At 39.0% G+C, this 18,340-nt stretch overlaps 1 protein-coding gene across 2 annotated transcripts in view; it reads right to left on the minus strand.

Annotated features, from left to right (window-relative positions):
* LOC119653718 (mitochondrial tRNA-specific 2-thiouridylase 1) overlaps nucleotides 1–18,030 on the minus strand; it is a 25,540-nt gene extending 7,510 nt beyond the window's left edge. Inside the window, exons 1-6 of one of the 2 annotated variants that reach the window (XM_038058610.1) lie at nucleotides 17,873–18,030; nucleotides 13,929–14,065; nucleotides 10,001–10,166; nucleotides 9,758–9,942; nucleotides 9,471–9,697; nucleotides 8,925–9,406 (exon numbers count right to left, since the gene is read on the minus strand). In XM_038058610.1, coding sequence (XP_037914538.1) covers nucleotides 8,925–9,406; nucleotides 9,471–9,697; nucleotides 9,758–9,942; nucleotides 10,001–10,166; nucleotides 13,929–14,007 — 1,139 coding nt within the window. In that variant the 5' untranslated portion in view covers nucleotides 14,008–14,065; nucleotides 17,873–18,030. Of the gene's footprint in view, nucleotides 1–8,924; nucleotides 9,407–9,470; nucleotides 9,698–9,757; nucleotides 9,943–10,000; nucleotides 10,167–13,928; nucleotides 14,066–14,140; nucleotides 14,162–17,872 lie in introns of those variants that run through there. The other variant, XM_038058611.1, reaches the window with a different exon arrangement.
* Nucleotides 18,031–18,340: the final 310 nt, after the last annotated feature.

Below are 18,340 nucleotides of genomic sequence, written 5' to 3' on the forward strand. Positions count from 1 at the left end.
GCGGTAAAGTCCTTAGGCTTCACGCGGAGTAAAAGAAGGAAATGCTAATCAGGATTCCGGGGAAGGATACCTATCTTAAGTGCGACAGCTGGGAAAGTAATTCTGGAATACATCATGCAACACCAAAACTTGACCGATAGAGATTCGGATGACTTTCGCTCTCCATCCCTTTGTATTCACAACATTAACACCTTTCGGATCGCAGTGTGCGGAGTTCGTATCTCTGCATGAGCTGCTCGCCATTGATTTCGATGAAGAATTCGGCAGTGCCAAAAAGTAGTGTATTTGGACTAACAGCTATGCTCCATACGTTAAATAAGGACGGAGCTATTGGTAATGACGTTTGTGAAGATTCTGAAACTGAGAGAGATTAGATGGTGGGGCTCTGGGGAGCACTACTCGCACCTGCGCCGCTGTGTTATTGTACTCCAGAAAGCTTAGCGGAAGTAAGTGTGAAGCCGGTGTTAGATTAATGTTCACGGCAACAGCAAGGCGCGCTCTCATTACTTCGAAAACGGACTTCCAACGCGTCGCCATTGGTGGAACTTTATTCAAGCACAGAGTTTGTTATAAGGTCAGCTGGGTTTCAACTGACCGACACCGTATGAGCAATCAGATTGACCACTTTGCGATCAGCAACTAGAGAGGCCTTGACATGAGCCTCGAAAGGGATCACCATTTTATGATCGCGCGGCATCAGAAAACCTGGCCGAATATAGAATTATGGAAGCAAATTGACGAACGGAAGGGATTGAAGGCTCTATTGATTGCTGTGACTGACGCTTCGATACCGTGCGCAACCCCGGGAAGTTAAACGTAGTGTGCACCTTGACCAAAGGCAATTTGTTATTACGCTGGTTAAAGAAGCAGAAGCTGCTGCATATAATAATGATTTCGATGCTGCTTCTTGCACTTATATGGAAATCTTGGGAATCCGAGACTTTTCCCAGAGAGTGAAAGGAGGGAATGATCGTTAAGATTCCGAATAAAGACACCCGTCTTGAGTACGACAATTAGACCTCCCTGCGTCACAAAAACAATACTAAAATAATCCTGGAAGACATCAAAGAACATCTCAAGAACTGATGCACAGAGAGCAAGGTGGTTCCCGATCTGGACTACATCAACCCCCTACGCATCATTTTGGAACAATGCATTGAATTTTCATTTTCGCTTCACCTTCTCTTCATTGATTTCGAGAAGGTTTTCGACAACGTGAAAAGGGAGTGTATCTGGCGTGCTCTATGCAAGAGGGCATAGTAGCTTTCATAAGAGCGACATATGATGACGTAAAATGTCACTTGCTGACCGAAGTAAATTCTCATAAAAAAGCGAAGACCATGGAGTTGCTTCTTGTCACCAATATTATTTTCTGCTGTTATTGAATTCGATATCGTAGGCAACGATTAGTTTTGTAAAATTCGTTGCTTTCCATACAGCACTACGGCTTTAGGTGTTAATGGAAGACGAAGTTTTGGTTGCACCTCAGGGGCTATCATTTCGATAATTCAACCCATCCTTTTGTGGACTCTTTCAATTTTCAGTTAATAACAGGCCTGTTCCGTTATCTCATAGTAATAACCCTTTTTTCGCCAAAGCCCTAGTGGAAACCTTTTCCCTTCCCAAATTCTGATGTACAGTACAGTGGCAGCGAATTATGAACACCGCTGATTTCACTGTAACTATGAAATTCTGTGTATGTAGTTTTGCTATCAAACGCATTGCAAAGTGTTTAACATCATTATGATTAATTATTAAATCAGTAGATTTCAACAGTTTTAGAGGTTAGCGACTTAAAAAATGTGCGTTTTCTTCAAGTTATAGTGCATCGTGTAATTGATAGTATGGGCAGAAAAGATGATATTCCAGCAGTCGAAAAAGAAGCCACTCTTTATCTCATTCGTGATAAACGGCATAATTACCGAGAAATTGCCCAATTATGATAGAATGTGTAAGTGTGAGTATTATTTCTACATATGCTAAAAATACCCATGGAGGAAAGGGGCACCAATCAAATCTACCATCGAGATGCAAGCGCAAACGCAAAATCACGCAGAGGTTTGGTCGGATTGTATTTGGAAAATTATTGGGGAAACGGAAAGCAACGTTTAAGAAAGCTCAAACTAATTTGAAGTATCGATGAACTGAAACAGGTTTAAAATCATACCGTCCCACAAAAAAGGATAAAATTAGCAAAATTCGATAAAAAAATCTGTTTGAATTTCTCGAAGCAGCACAAGGCCTTCTCTGCAGCTGACTAGGAAAAGGTACGACTTGAATTAAAAACAATTTCAATTACAAAGTATTGCAAAAAGAAGCTGCGACTAATTTTGGTTTCTTAGCTTTGATTTAGAAATGACTCTACTTGGAAGGTTGACAGATTCCATTCGAAGTCGATCAGGAGAAAAATACCACCCTTCTTGCGTTCAAATAACTGTTAAACACCCTCATTCAGTGATGGTTTGTGGAGTGATAATGAACAAAAGTCCTGGAATCTTGCATTTTTTGATAGGCAGCAAAAACCAGCGGCAATATTCAAAAGTCTTAAACGATGTTCTTCTGCCATTTAAGCAACAAATGGAAGCAAATGGAGGGTCTCCTATCTTTATGCAAGGCAATGCACCTTACCATGAAACGAAACCTGTCATGAGGGTTTTGTCCAATCGCAACATCGCCACTCTTCCTTTGCCATCCGAGTCCCCTGATATCAACCCACTTATCTCGTAATGCATAGAATCTTGTGTTCAGTGTATGGCGCGCAGAATTGAAAGCATAATTTGAAACAAAGGTGAAAGGACAAAATATCATATTAATAACTTTTAGATAAAAATAAGTATATTTTATTTAAAATCGTCCATTTTAATAAATTCCTTAACTTTTTAACATTTTTGAGGCATAATTAACTTTATTCACCGTTCAACAGGCAATACATCAAAATTTTCTTAGTGTTCATAATTCGATGGCATTGCACTGTAAACCCAATGTTGAGTTTTTTTTATTGTCAGCACTGGGAAACAGCGAGAGAATATTTTGGATAGAGCGTAGAGTTTAAGTATATATATAGTATTAAGTATAAAATAAATAGGGTAGGGTAAGGAAAATTGCCTAAAATGTAGTACCAGTAAAATTTGTTACAACGGCGAACTACCATGGGAAAATCTGTTCCCAGTAAACCTTGCAAGGTGTCTTGTGTGTTTTGTGTTTTCTATTTAATTGTTTTGGTTTTTGCTTTCTTACACTGTTGTTACCTTTTTGCATTTTATTTTAGTTTTAGCTAGTTTTAAGTTAATCGTTTTGTTTTAGTGCCGTTTGTTTTTATTTTGTTTTACATTATATTTTCATTTCTTTTTTTACTTTGTAAATAAATGAATTCTTTTTCAACGTTTTGTGTTATACACTTAACTGTGTAAGAAAATTTTAGAAAAGCTAGTTAAATCAATTTACTCTCATATATCCTTTTTTGAGAACGGTTCCCCCATTTACCATATACCATAAGTATAGGTTGGAATATAGGCTATGATACTTGCGCACAATTCATATCTTCTTTTCTTCAGTCTTTGTCCCGTTTACCAGCGGGGCCGGCTCTTCGTGATCGGTTTCGCCATTTGGCTCTATCGAATGCCTGATCTAGGTGCAATATCAAGGCTTTCAAATCCCCATACAGCGTATCAAGCCCCCGTTGTTTCGGCTTGCCTTTCGGTTGTTTACCATCGGTTTCGATGTTCAGACCAATCTCGGCAAGTGAATTCTTGTTAGCACGAATTTCGTGGCCATATCATCGAAGACGCTTCTCTCACAATTTTGCCACGATCGGTGCAACCCCATAACCATCGCGGATATCCTCATTCCGGATGTGATCAAAACGTGTCACGCCACTAGTCCAACGCAACATCTTCTTCTCCATTACCCCAAGACGCTGTTTGTTGTCTTTTATAGTCGGCCAACACTCAGAACCATAGAGGGCGACAGGACGGACGACGTTGCGCACAATTCATCATCATCAAATGCACTAGTGTACGGTGCTTTTTCCGTGAATTGACCTCTAAGGCATTATGAATTTACTGGGCTCTGAGCTTCTGATTTTTAACTTGTTTTTTCCTTCTGGCAGTTTTCATTCTTTTCTTGTCTTTTCATAGAAGGCGGTTCAGGCCGTATTTTCTGGGCCTTATAATTAATTACCCATGTTTTTTGTCTTTAAATCGATATACCTTCCCTTCTACTCCGAACATTCATTTTAATTCTACTTTCACAAAGGCACATGTCAATTTTAAGAAAAACAAAGTACTATAACAAATGGATATTTATTTTATTAAATTCTATGACAGTAAAACTAATACGTGATGTTCTAGCGCTGTAGAAACTTGTGATAGGTAAGACCTGGGGTTTTTCATCACAACGCAATCATTGGATGTATAGGAAGATGCTACTGGGGTAATGTGTACTATGCCAACCGCCCCATTCGAGCTATCTTCAATCTGGAGGTCAAGTAGAAGCAGCTAATAACGGCTTGATAGCATTGGCGTCAGAAAGGCGAGCAATCATGCGGCTATGCGGCTATTTGGAAATTCCTTGACAAACATATGGGGCCTTTGATGCCTGCCGTCCAAATGATGTCCAGATTTATTTTTGAAAAAACATACTCCGTCGTTATCAAGAATGGTCGATAGATGGCATTTTTTGAGACTACAGACTTAATAATCTTCACCCACGAGTCGATTATGAAAGACGGATCGAGCGATACGATTATGAACTGGCCCGACCTCTTGGTAAAAATTCTATTGGTTGCAGAAGAATGTTTGCGACGAAAATGACGGGGTCGCATCATCTGTAGACCATCAGTTCCGACAGTCGAGGAGCGTTATCAGCACCAAATACCAACAATAAAAACAAAGCCAGTTGGTGTGGACTTACCATTCCTGATGTGAGTGGTAAGGCATTCGAACATCGCTGGTAATGAGGAAGCTGATAGATTGGCTAGCCCAGGGTCTGGATCTACAATGCCAGCATTTAGCATCCACGGTCAAGTCTACTCTGAAAGGGAAATTACAAGGATTCATGCAACCAAACAAAGATTTTTGAATTCCTGCAGGCGAAAGTCTTTATGAAATAACCCCGGGCCCCAGAGGAGTATTTTTTGTTGTCCCTTAACCAGTGGGACATGAAAACTTTGGGGGCCTTTTAACGGAGTACTACTGGCAAAAATTTGAGTTGTGATTTCGGCTATATGAAGCCAATGGGAGGAGGAGAGGAGACGGCCCAATGTCATTGGAATCGTACGAAGATAATATGTTAGCTGCTCAATATTTCCTATAGGTTCGTGATGAACCTTAAGCTTTATGACATTTTCAATCAGAACCATATTTAGTGACTGTGCGGGTTATATACTTGTGATGTCTTTTTCGTGCTTCCATTTCCTGCATAATCGGCTGTGGTCTCGATTAACACTTCTCAAAGCTGGTCTTAGTTCTGACATTTAATGTACAGGGGGGAGGGCGGGGCTGAAAAGTGGTTATTTCTTTCATGAGGCCATTCTCAGAACATATCCAACCGAAAAATCTGATCATGAAGCTGCCACAAAGCGGTGGTTAATAATAGTATATTATTATAATTTTTAGTAATTGCCTGCAAAACCCTGTTTATTCATCCTACAATCATGAAAGTTTGCGATAATATAGGGTATAAACTAAAGCATGATCCTCCCAAGTTTGTGGGAAACCCCACCATTAATAACAAAGTTATAATAGGTCAGAATTATCGCTTCAGCGCAAACTCTAAGGCTTTGAATGTCAGTAGCACGCGAAAGTAAATATTCTGACATAATATATCCAATACATTACCTGATACTTACTAGTGGGCCGAATGCCCAGTCAAATATTTTATATAGGAAATACACAAACCTTTTTATACCTGAAGCATCCAGTTTCCGGTTTCCGACTTGTTCAATATGGCTTCCACTCAAAAAAATATAACTTTATACATCGCATTGTCACAGAAAACGTCATTTTCGGGTTCTTTAGGGTGTAACCATAGGAAGACAACTTCAAGCTGTTTTACGTACGCGGCACTAATTTTACCAATCTCTGATTTGTCCCAAAACTAAAAAAAACTAAGATTTTAATTGCAACGCGTATTAAAAAGATCTACTGGTAACTGCAGACAATTTCTCTTCTCCAACCTTATCCAGTCCAGAAAGGCGTCGGCTTAAACTACAGACAAGTATTATGTCTTAATAATAACAAGCCGGAACATCGGAACCTAGGCGCTTCAAGTATAATTAAAAATATATGACCTTATATGATGATGACTTCGTACACGTACTACAGAGCGATAAATTCACGTGAAATGCACAAATTTGACTTTCTATAAATTTATTAATAAATTAATTTTTGTCAAACTTTCTAAAATGATGCATGATATTATTTTTGATAATTGTACCAATTTAGTATTTTTCCCATAAACTTAAAGGGGGTTTTCGGGTAAATTTATAAAATATGGTAATGTACTATTTTTAACTTTATTTGAGCACATATCGGAATGGGATATGGATGCACCATTGTTTTTTTTGTTTTTTGGGTTGGATAGGTTCTGAGAATGAGGCTTGTTAGACTTTCTGGGGCACACATTTTGAGTCCTCTCTCCCCTATATTGTACCTGGTATCAAAGGCATCGCCAGTTCCGAAAAGTACTAATTGATACTACACACGATCATATTCCGTGAAAAAAAAACTACTCCCTTTCGCTCGTAAACCCCGTGCAAAATAATGCTACCCACTGTATGTGAGGAGATTCACACACCACACGTCATCAAATTTCGTGACAATCGGTTCAGCCGTTTCTGAGTAAATCGGGTGTGATAGATTTTGTTTCCCACAAAGCCTCAACAAAAACCGGCTTTAGCTCACAGCACACACGTTCTTGTGATACTGTCTGCATATATGACATACGCAGATCCAATTTTGTGGTGTTCAGCAGGTGGATTCCCTTCACCGTTCAGCAGAAAGCTACAAAATGTTTTGTTTTCTCATGCGTCATCTGTTCGCTATCATACCAGCCTTTTAGTAAACCCTTTAAACACATATTTTCAAGGATGAAATTTTATAATGGATAGACGATAAAATTGATCGATAGATATGTATCAGTGGTCACTTCGATGTGCCCAATTAGCGCGGTGGTGCACGGTTTTGATGCCACACATAAGGATACAACTGTTTTGGTAAGAGCAACGGGGTAGAGTCCAGCTAGCTCAGATCTCAGATCCAGCCCGCAATATTCACGAAGGAAAGCAGCCCTCCTCTCGCAACTAGAGACCTCTTTGAGGTCCTCAAAGAAAGGTTTACCTAGTGTAGTTTGGCTCTAGCTAGTGCCGGGCATATGCATATATTTTCAAGCGCCTGGCACAGGAACTCTCGCGATCAGGTTTCGTTTTAGGCGGTCCAAATCCTCCTTGATTTGGCACAGATGGTGTCCTTCGCTATCTGAGGTCCGTGGCTTCTAACAAGTGAGAGTAGATTACACCTTTAACGGTCGCCAGCGGACACAGACTGTGCCCATCGAAGGACTGCCAAAAGCAGAGTTCACCTGGCCAGTCCGTCTGCCTGCTCATTCCCCTCTATGTTCCTATGACCGGGAATCCAGAGGAGAGTGACTTTGAGCGTGTTGCATATATTGTTCAGCACATTTCTGCACTGCCCCACTAGCTTGGAGGATGTTACCACTGTGTACAAGGCTTTAATGGCCACTTGACTTAGTCAAAATGGCTATGTTACGTTGTGAATAATGTGTGATAGCATAGCAACACGCAGCCGGTCTTGGCCTTGTTGGAAAGTGCATGTGGCGTAGTTTGTGGGGAACGCTCAGAATCCCCAAGGTGCTTCGTCTAGGATGTTACTATGGCCGTTGGGCTTCCTGGTCAACTTTTGGACTCACGTCGATAAGGTGCTGGAAAATCCCTGAAAGTTTCTTTAATTATACTATAATGAGAGTTTAATGTGAAAGACATATATTGGAGATCAAAACTTCAAAGATTGTTTAAATAGAACAAGCACAAAAGTGTGAATTTCCCATAAGTGGCAAAACCTTAGAATCTAATATTCATGGAAAGAAAGTTTTGTTTCAAACGTGGTGGGAGAATTTCGTTCCAGAATCTACGTAATCTAGGTGAGTCAAAATTCATTCCAGAAGAATTTGCTGCCAGACGGGAAAGCTAATATAACTAAATTGCCGAACCTACACTTAGAGCGGAATTTTTGTGTTACACGGAGAAACAAGCAGTACCTACCTGACATCATTATCAGAAAATTGCAAAGAAAGTCATAAAATATTCAACCATAACTTGCATGCAGTTTATCGATATAATAATAATAATCGTTGGCGCAACAATCCATGTTGGATCAGGGCCTTGAAGTGTGTTAGAGCACTTCATTCAAGACCGTAACGGTACACTAGGAGGCAATGTGGTCAGCATTGCGCTCGCCCGAGATTATTACCCTGATTTGAATCAGGTACTCATTCACAGCTGAGTCGACTGGTGTCCGACGTCAAATCACGATACAAATTCCACTGCCACCAGTGATATTTGAACCGCGACCTTCCGTACGACAGCCTTGCGCTCTAACCACTCAGCTATCCGGACATATACACAGTTTATCGATATAGTAAGAATAAATTAGAATATAAATGGTTTGTCTGCTCTAAATCGTTAATTGTTGTGGTAAAAGAGCCTTTAATGGCCAACCCAATCGCACATATTTTCTCTTTGCTTTCTCTATCGTTCGAGACGCCTAGATATTCTTTGGGAGTTGACATTATTAATGTTTTTTACCGCTGTGGGCTCCAGGACGGTCTTTAGCGATATGTTGTCAGAAGCAAAACGGAGAAAATTATCGTTTCATGTCATTGATAAAGAATAAAACGCAAATTTTCACCTGATCTCTATATATCTATTTTCAAAATTCAGTGGTTGAGTTATCCTAGCAGCTCCTAGACATTCTTCATCCAAATAAAAAACTGCATACTGTCCAGGCGTAATTGCTCGTAACGGTTCATGTAGTTTAACATAAAGTCCTACTTGTTCATCATTACTTTGATATATAGTACAATCCACCAGCGGTTTTGTGTGTTGAAAACGAAATTTACAAGTCAAAGAATGGACTGATCCGAATGCTGTCTCTCGAATCCAAAACGGGGTTCCAGTAAAAACGTCTTGTGTATGTAACGAAGGATGGTCTGTTCCAGAGGCTACGTATATTACATTGGAACTAACGTCTTTGCGAGCTACATAATACGGTTTCAGGCAACCAGAAATGCGGCATCGTTGTCCTATTGTCCAACAATGTATTCCATTGTGATTTCCCACTACTTGGCCTGTGTCAATGTCTACAAAATTTCCAAGACGGGGGGCAATATACTGTGAAACATTATATAAAATTATGCCAGAATTTTGAAAAAAAAAACATTCAAAGTTTTCCCACCTCATTGATAAACGATTGAAAATTTCGATCACCGATAAAACATATGCCAGTGCTCTCAGGCTTATTTGCCACGTTATCTAGGCCAATTGCTTGTGCGAATTCTTTCACTTCTCTCTTGAGGAACGTTCCAATTGGAAACATCGTTCTGCGGAGGGCATTCTGTCTCACTTGACTTAGAAAAAATGTTTGGTCTTTGAATTTATCGAACGCTTGAAGGAGTCTCACTTCTATTCTACAAAATAGACAATTCTGTTGAAGGATTTAAATCAGGAGCAATACGAGCATACCTCTTTGATCGGTGTAGTTTTCCAAATAAGGGCCAAATGATGTCCTTGCATAGTGGCCAGTAGCAATAGCATCAACTTTGAGGGTATTCATGGCATAGTTGAAGAACTCGTCAAATTTTATGTAACGATTACATAATATATCTGGATTCGGAGTGAGGCCGTTTTCGTAGTCAGAAAGGAACTCTCTGGATAATTATTTAGAAATAATTTTACTTAAAAAAGCAAAGGAAAGTCAATACTCACCCAAATACTTTGTTCCAATAATGTTTGACAAAGTTAACTTGAATAAGCGGAATTCCAAGCTTCCGGCAAACGATTTGTGCGTCATGCCAGTCGTGTTCGCCACTGCAGGCACCTAACTCATCGAAATCATCCCAATTTTTCATAAACGCACCGATAACTTCGTAGCCTGGAAGGAAATTTGATTTGTAATACTTGGCTTGTAGATATGTCGAAGGAAAAAAATAAAAGTAGAACGATTTAAAGCATGTTCCCTGACAATCTGTTAGTCTTGATTTGGTTGTCCACAGTAGTAAGAATTATTTTTGACGACGGATTATGTAAACATATGGGTCAGTAGACGTGATGAAGGAGGGGGAGGGAGGGACATCGATTTCTAACAAGAGTACTTTGAGGAAACCTTTCGCAATTTGTTGAAGAAAATATCGATCGGGATGAAATCATTTTCACAGATGAGTGATCGGAAGTCCACAGCGGTGGAACTTTGATGATGTAGATTGCAGGTTCATGTTATGAAAAATTGACGGCATACGGTTTTGTAATAATTAGAAGAATTTACTAAAGTCTGGTAAAATGCTGCGCGGCAAAACGGTCGAGATTAGGTTTTTCAAGAAGACAATTCAAATATCTCACCTGATTTTTTTTGCAATGGAAGAGGAATAGGGTCATCTACTTTGATCTAATTAATAAGGGTAATGGGAAGGCAATCATCACCGTGATGTGGGTGCCCCCCCCCCCATTCAAGTTTACTATGATAATATTTAAATACTTGAGCTTTGCAGACCGATTGCATCGATTTCCAATGGGGTTTGAAACGGGAGGTCACCCTCAGGTAGACCTTGGTGCCATATTTTTTAAAGGGGGTGACCGCCGTGAAAGTTCAATGGAATTAGAGATCGAGGAATTTACTATTGCATACTTTCACCAACACCGGAAATGAGCTGCTATTACTCTTCAATGGAAATGGTCACGGTGTTCAACGAAGTAGGTAGTAATCCAACATTAACCAATGCAGTTGATTTGTCGGTTGGAAACTACTCTATATGGCAATTGTTTGTAGCAGAGTATACAGTCAAATTTGGTTGATATTTGGCAGATGGTGTAAATTTGTGAGTTTTGAAGAAGTGATTCACAAACAATTCCGATTTTTATGGACGAAAAATATTCAAAATATACCTAATCTGGGATAGGTTTTATTTGGAAAATCCCTATCACGAAATTCTTCGGCTTGCTTAAACTCGTTGAAAGTTGATTTTTATCCACCCTTCTTTCTGGTGTTTGGCCTTTAGATGGCGACTTTTGAAAAGCTGGAAAATACTCGGGAAATGCACCCGTCGCGATAATTTTCTTGAACTTTTCTCCAATTCACAACATGATAAATAATCCGGGAATTCTGTTTTCAGCCGGCTTGTTTCCAATTTGAATGATTCGTGCTTTGTTGCTGCAAAAACTCCTGAACAGCACTTTACTGTGTACGCTCGTTGACACGAACCGTCCGCTTCCGTAGTTTTTTAATCAGGGTCACCAATTGTAATTTTAATTTCTTTAACTTAATTTATGTTATTTGAATTAATTGAGAGGAGTGACCTCTCTCCTCCTGCTTGACTTCTCAAACTTCAACTGACACCGAAAAATAATTTTCGCTATGAAAAATCGTTTTTCGATGTCATGGCTAACACCTTTCCTCTTTTTGATTATGCAGCTACAGAGTTAATATTACATCCCAAACATCTAAGGGTACTCGTGATTTCTCTCTGCTTAGGCAACAACTCCTGAATGGTGATGAAATCAGTGCCCGTGGTCTATAGTATGGCTTTTGGGTGAGCCCCTAGAAACCTACCAAATCGTCTCTGAGCTGTATCATTATTTTGCTAAACAGTAACGCAACTACTTATCGCACTCTTGGCAATTGTTCGCCTAAATGACTGTTCGTCATTCCACCGGAAGTTAGCTTCCCTGCTGAGGAATGTGCATTATCTCAACCTTGAGTCGCATTTTGTCCTGTAGAAAGCTACATATTTCTGTGCGCTTACCTGATTCTCCTCTTGACCTCCTCCTTCCTACCTTCCTTTTCGGTATATATTTTTATTACTTCCGTTGAATAGTTCAATGTTCAACTGGCCACCGAACTGTGGCTCCAACGATCTAATCCATCACATATACCACATTGCAAAGATTCCTGACTCTACTCTCGTGTGCAAAGTGAGTATTATGTAAACTCTCCTTTCTTCCATATAACATGGATATCACGTCGTTTCGAATTCCTTGGCAATGTACCCTTTTTCCTCACAACTCCTGGATTGAACCGACCAATACCTTTTTGTATAATTTTACGAAATATTCAAATATGAGCAGGACCGTAGAAAGAAAATTTGTAGCAGAAAAAGTTTTTATTTTGAGACCCTGAGAAAACTCCGAAGTTAGAGAGAATTATCCAATTACCTCCTCCTTCTCAACAGGCCTGATGGGATGATAGGGGAGAGCCAAGAATTCTATACACAGGAGGAGCAACTTCAGCGGCAAAGGAGTACCGAATCTCATGTTGCGCTTTTCAAGTATGCACGAGCTAGGTAAGTGGCATTGGTGTCGATGGGCCGATGTCGCGTAGATGGCTTTTTTGTGTGTGTTTCTTCATCCTCCTCACTTCCTAGAAGAGCAAACATGAATCATCATCCACTAAGCTTCCTTTAGAGGAATTTTGAAGCATCATTCGCTCGGTGATTTCATTAAGATCCATTACCATTGAACCGAAATGAATCTTTAAGAATTTGTGCTTTTGCTTCCCCCGGGGATATGCGAAACCATAAGCTGAATTCCGTTTGGATTTCTGAACGCTCGCGAGCCTCGCAAAGCGTACCATTTAAGCTTTGCGTCGAACCGCGACCATCATTTGTAAATGTCAGTTTTCGATGGCGACGATTCATGTCCATTGGTGGGTCATAAGTTCAAACATATTGTGACGAAATGTCAAACCAGGAATGGTGCCATACGGGCAGCAGCTGTAAACAGCTGTGCAATATCTATTGTTCTGACAGTTGTGGCCATGTGCTCGCATGCATGTGGGCGTATACAGTGCATCACATACAGGGCAAGCCGCGGAAATTTACTCGAGCAACTCCTGTCGCGATCGAAGATGTGCAAGAATTTTCCCATCTCTTTAAAATTTCAAACAATGTGCTGGGCGTTGAATCGCCTGTGTATAATCTTCTTGGTGAGAGCTAAAATGCTGAAAATTCTGAGCGATGAAAGAGGTGGTAAATCGACTATGAAATCTGCAGCTTACGATGATGGATATTGTCAGGAGGGTGCGATGACATGCATAAAAAGAGAGATATACTGTATCTAGAAATTGGTTCGAGCATTATTTGACAAAGATTAAAAAAAACGAGAGCGATTTCGATGGAATTTCAAGTGTTGAAAGTCGGAAAACATTTGAAGTTGTTGGAAATAATGCTAGCATTGAATTTAGACAAGTCCCGAAGGGGTTGAAGCTAGGAAAGAAACGGTTTGACATAAAAGGACAATTTTAATATAAATAATTTAATTACCAGAAAATTGTACTAATAACTTGGGAGGTTTTTAATAGTTCATGAAGAGCTTACAAGAACGAGAAAATGTAAACACCGAAACGTGAAACCAGGAATAGAATCATCCACAAGGTTGATACATTGTTTCGTAACTTATGACTAAAATTACTGAAAACAAAGGTTGCATAGCGTAAGAATACGTTTGAATGAAATAAAAAATTGAGTAATGAAATGCATTACCAGCGACACATATATCTCGCGACCGCACGCCTAGTTTATTGGGGGCGCAAATATGGGTTGCACGACTACTTCTGGCAAAAGAAGAGTCCCGGAGAGTGTTAAACAATTTAAGTGCCCATTAAGGTAGTATAATAATCAAATTTAATAAAATCGTTGTCATTTACCTTTACTTTTCAGCAAATGCCCCGCAACAGCACTGTCAATCCCTCCCGAAACGGCCAGTAGCACCTTGCGAAAAGCCATTGTTTATAGATGTCTCCTTTAATAAGTACTTAAAATTGGTAGGCGAATTACTGCTTTCCTGAAAAAATATATATATTGGTATTTACAATGTATATTTGTTATAATAAGATAAGATAAAATGTAGATTTTTCACCTGGCTAATGCACAATTTTGTCCATTCAAACGCTTTTACTCGTTACAAAATTACTATATGTTTTTTTACACCGAAATAGTAGTTTAACCTGCCAAATTACCATATCCGTTAAAAAAACAAATTCAGAACCCTCATTTGTTAATTATAATAGTTTATAATTTGAAGTCTCACAAGGCGGAAAAGAAAACGCGGTGACTGCTATGCCTCTTTTACTGGTTATAGTGTACCTATTAACTATAGTATGCAAGTAAGTCTATAACCATCAAATATTGTAATATATTCCCTACTTCCAGGTATTTCAAGTTGTCATCTGGTATTAATTGTTTTCCCAGGTACATCGTTCTACTTTGCATAAGTGCCGGACACTGTCCCAGAACGTGTATAGAGGTTTAATCACATTCAACATAGAACCTGCTGCAGTGTCCGTAGCAATTAATAGTTTATTCGACAGTGACCAGTGAGTATTCCCACTATAATCCAGAGGTCTTCTTGGTGAGGTTCGAGCATTCCTTTGTGCGTTTGGGTTTGAATCTCTTCATAAGCACACTGGACTGCTCCATTCCTGTTGAATTCGCCCAGTATAGCTCCCTCAACCGTTCATCTTCATTTTTGAATGTCATAGCCACCAACACTTCTTCGATTGCACAGAACGGTTCTGTTCCGTGTACCCTTCCTGGCCAGTTCATCCAAACCAACATCTTCTGGAACCCAGAGTATCCACACCTTATTGTGCATGCCAAGCCTGTTCAGTCTCTCAAAGTACCTTGCGCAGCGTGGCTTTGTTGTTCTGTCCCCTATAGTTCCTTTCGAGATTGAAGGAGGCACATCTGCCTACGGCGTATATTTCCGCCCGGAACATATTAGTGTGCTTACTCAGTACTATTAAACCCCGGGACTCACTCTTGACACGTTCTAACCGATGGAATTTTGTATTACGTGTTATAAAGCGAATAGATTTTAATAAACTAAATTTTTCTGGAAGTGATAGTTAAAGGGAGAAATTGATTAATATCAATTGGTAGTTCTGATGATTTTTTTTCATGGAACGTCAGTTTCCCTCATCTCCCTCCTTTTTACTAGGGAAGTTCAAGTTTATACCTTGCATGCAGTTACATTACGCAGTTAAGGGATAAAATAGAAGCATATCTAAAGGGCTTTACAATTTACAGACTTCTTACGAAATCAGTTCACTAGCCTTAATTCAATTTTGCTGGAGTTGCATAATTGCCCCTCCAATCGACCTCTCATTCTTCGTTTCTATGACGCAGTTACATTTTTAGCTCTCTGATTAAGCATACACGAAAAACGCCTTCTCGTTTTTCCATTGTTCATATTTGCTCTTTTAAATTTATCATAGCTTAAATGAGACAAAATGCGTAGACAATTTCGTTTCATCTTTTTCTATCGCTTTATCCTTTATAATACCAATCAATTTCTTCTATCTTCAAAAGTATATCTTCGGGGTATATTTTATACAAATTTTTTGACAAGGTTTGACTAATTTTGCTATATCATCAGTTTAACGTAGATCTTTCTCATTTTGAAGCTGCCAGCTTGGAGAAAGGAGAGATTATTCCACTGGATAGGGGTTTCGAGGAGATAAAATTTGATAGTGCTCTGGACGAAGATAACAACGTTTTTAGGACAGCAGTAACTCACCAGACGCTGCCTCACCTCTGTCCTGGGAGCAGCGTGACCGAAAGTAGTGACAGGTAGTAATCGCTCCATTTATATATAACCGCAACCACGAGATGAGTGCGAATTATATTGAAGTGAAATCCGTCGTAAGTTCAAGCCTAAACCAGGCCGAAGTGAATTTTTTGTTGACGATGCTGGGAGTCCACCAATTATTATTATATTATTATTATTAAAGGTGAATGAAAAACACCCTACATAGCACAGATGAAATAGAACTCAATTGAGAAGACTATGTTTAATTTCGTCTAGTTTATGCAGCGGACAAAGAAAACTAATCTTAACTAGGTGAAACAAAAATGACAAAAGTATAAATCAAGATGACTTCTAGAATATTCGGAATGGCTAATGAGATACCGAGTCATAAATGAACAAGCAAATCTATAATAAACGTAAATTTGAAGGTGATATTTAGGAGATACACCTAACGGCTACGAAAGCCACAGATTAAAGTTGTCTTGTAAATTGAGCAAATAAGTTAAAATATACATAAAGTAAATTCTCTTGTTGGATGCTGGAAGCTGGATGAGGATGCAGTACAAGAACCCACAACAAAAGTAAGAATCATAAGCTGTTTATTTTGTATTACATCTCCCTCCACCTCTCAATGTCCAGAATAATAAGAGGAAAAGTACCCCAATAGGTCCTGTAGTATTTATCTTATCCTAATCAATCATAAAACGAATCACTGAGTATGAGTAAAATAAACAGGAAATGAAAAAAAAAATGAAACGATAACTGCATTACGAATTGAAGAGGCGTTAGTGTAAATTATTAGAAAGAGGAAAATAGTAAAAAAGAAATTGGAATACTAAAATAGATTCATTGGGGAGTGGGTCTAGAATGAAACGTTATTAGATGCAGCGGGTAAATTGCGCGTGAGAGGTTGACATGAAATAGGAAAGAAAACTTAAAAAAAATCAAGTTGCAAGAACTTTATCTTGAACTCTTCGTTTTGCTTCATTGCAGTGGCTCATTCGTCATTTATACTTTGGACCTCGTTATTTAAATGCTGCCTGCAAGTCACGTTTTTAATTTCTAAAATTTTGATGTTTGAAAAATATTTTTCTTTTTGGAATGACTTAGATTTTAATATTACTGTTTTTTTTCTGAATTTATTTCTCTTGTTTGAAGTAATTAAGACTGGCTTTTTCTATTAGCTAGTGATATTTATTAAGCTTGCAAATACCGATATTTCGAAAACCTCTTGTTCCCTTCATCAGTGCTAACAAGTCCAGGACTTGTTATATATAAGGATACGTCAGTCCTCCCAGGTATTTAGAATTTCTCCCCTTATGTTTGAAGCAGTAGGGGGCGAACAATCAGGTTGGAGTGGGCCGTCATGTCATCGGGCTCCCATAAAGAAGGAAGGAAAGAAATTTTCGGAAGTATCATCCTGCCTTGAGACTTCACGTCCCTATTAGAGTAGGTTACCCCGATAGGCTACGGTGTTTGGCTATTGAATCAAGGCACGTGAGAAAATCTGTTTTTGACAGGTAGGTATGATTAAATCAAGAACCCGGCTTCATCTCGCCGAACTACTAGCATTCGGGTTAGGTCCATCACGTGCTGTCCGATTCAATATATTATTTCGCGCAGTCGGTGTTCACGTCTCGCACACCTGTCAGGGGAGTTTGGCTGGTGTGAAAAAATGACTCGATGAATGTTTCGCGGTGAAGGGGAAGGATTGTTACTGACGTAATGTCCACTAATTGCCTGAGAGATGCATAAAATGTGTAACTATCAAGGCAACATATTTTAAATAAACCTCCTTTTACGATACTTCCGAAATAAATGTGTTTTTTTCTTGGAAAAAAAGTCCCGCATTTCATAGTTGTACACTTGGTACATATAATTCTAATTGTGGTGCGAGTTAGATTCTAAAATAGTATCTCAAAGTACATTTTCATGATAAATTCTAAAATGTATGCGAATGTCAGTATATACAAGATAAACGGCCCAAATTTATCTTGGATCAATTTTTATTGATGTTGAATGACAGATTTCTATCTTAGTCCAAGGGAAATATTTTCTTACCTTCACACAAAAAACATCTTTTTTCTTAACACAATATGCCAATATTTACAATTGAAATTTTTACTATATCTAGGAATCACTACAGTCGTCACAATGTTTAGGAAGCGGAACGTGCTGTGCAATATTAAAATCTTTAAAATATTGCAATCCACAGCTGAGAATGACAGATGCCGGCAACTTCTAACCTCTCATGATCATCATAAGCACTCCAAAATCGGCTTTGTTCCGTTGCAAATTTGAACTGCAGCTGAGGCTACAGCATTTTATTCAATGTGTATTAAAGTATTTATTTCAGTAATAAAAAAATACTTTAAACACAAAAAAGAGAATGTCTTTAGGCAGACCTGACATCGCTTTTTGTAAAAGTTAATTGGAGGTCGACTTACTCCTGGACGAAATTGTAAACATAAATTTTAAATTGAAATCGATGGTAGAACGGTACGTCGTGGAAGAAGAACACTTCATCCC

This window comes from Hermetia illucens, chromosome 4 (assembly GCF_905115235.1).
Source record: "Hermetia illucens chromosome 4, iHerIll2.2.curated.20191125, whole genome shotgun sequence".
NCBI classification, from domain to species: Eukaryota; Metazoa; Arthropoda; class Insecta; order Diptera; family Stratiomyidae; genus Hermetia; species Hermetia illucens.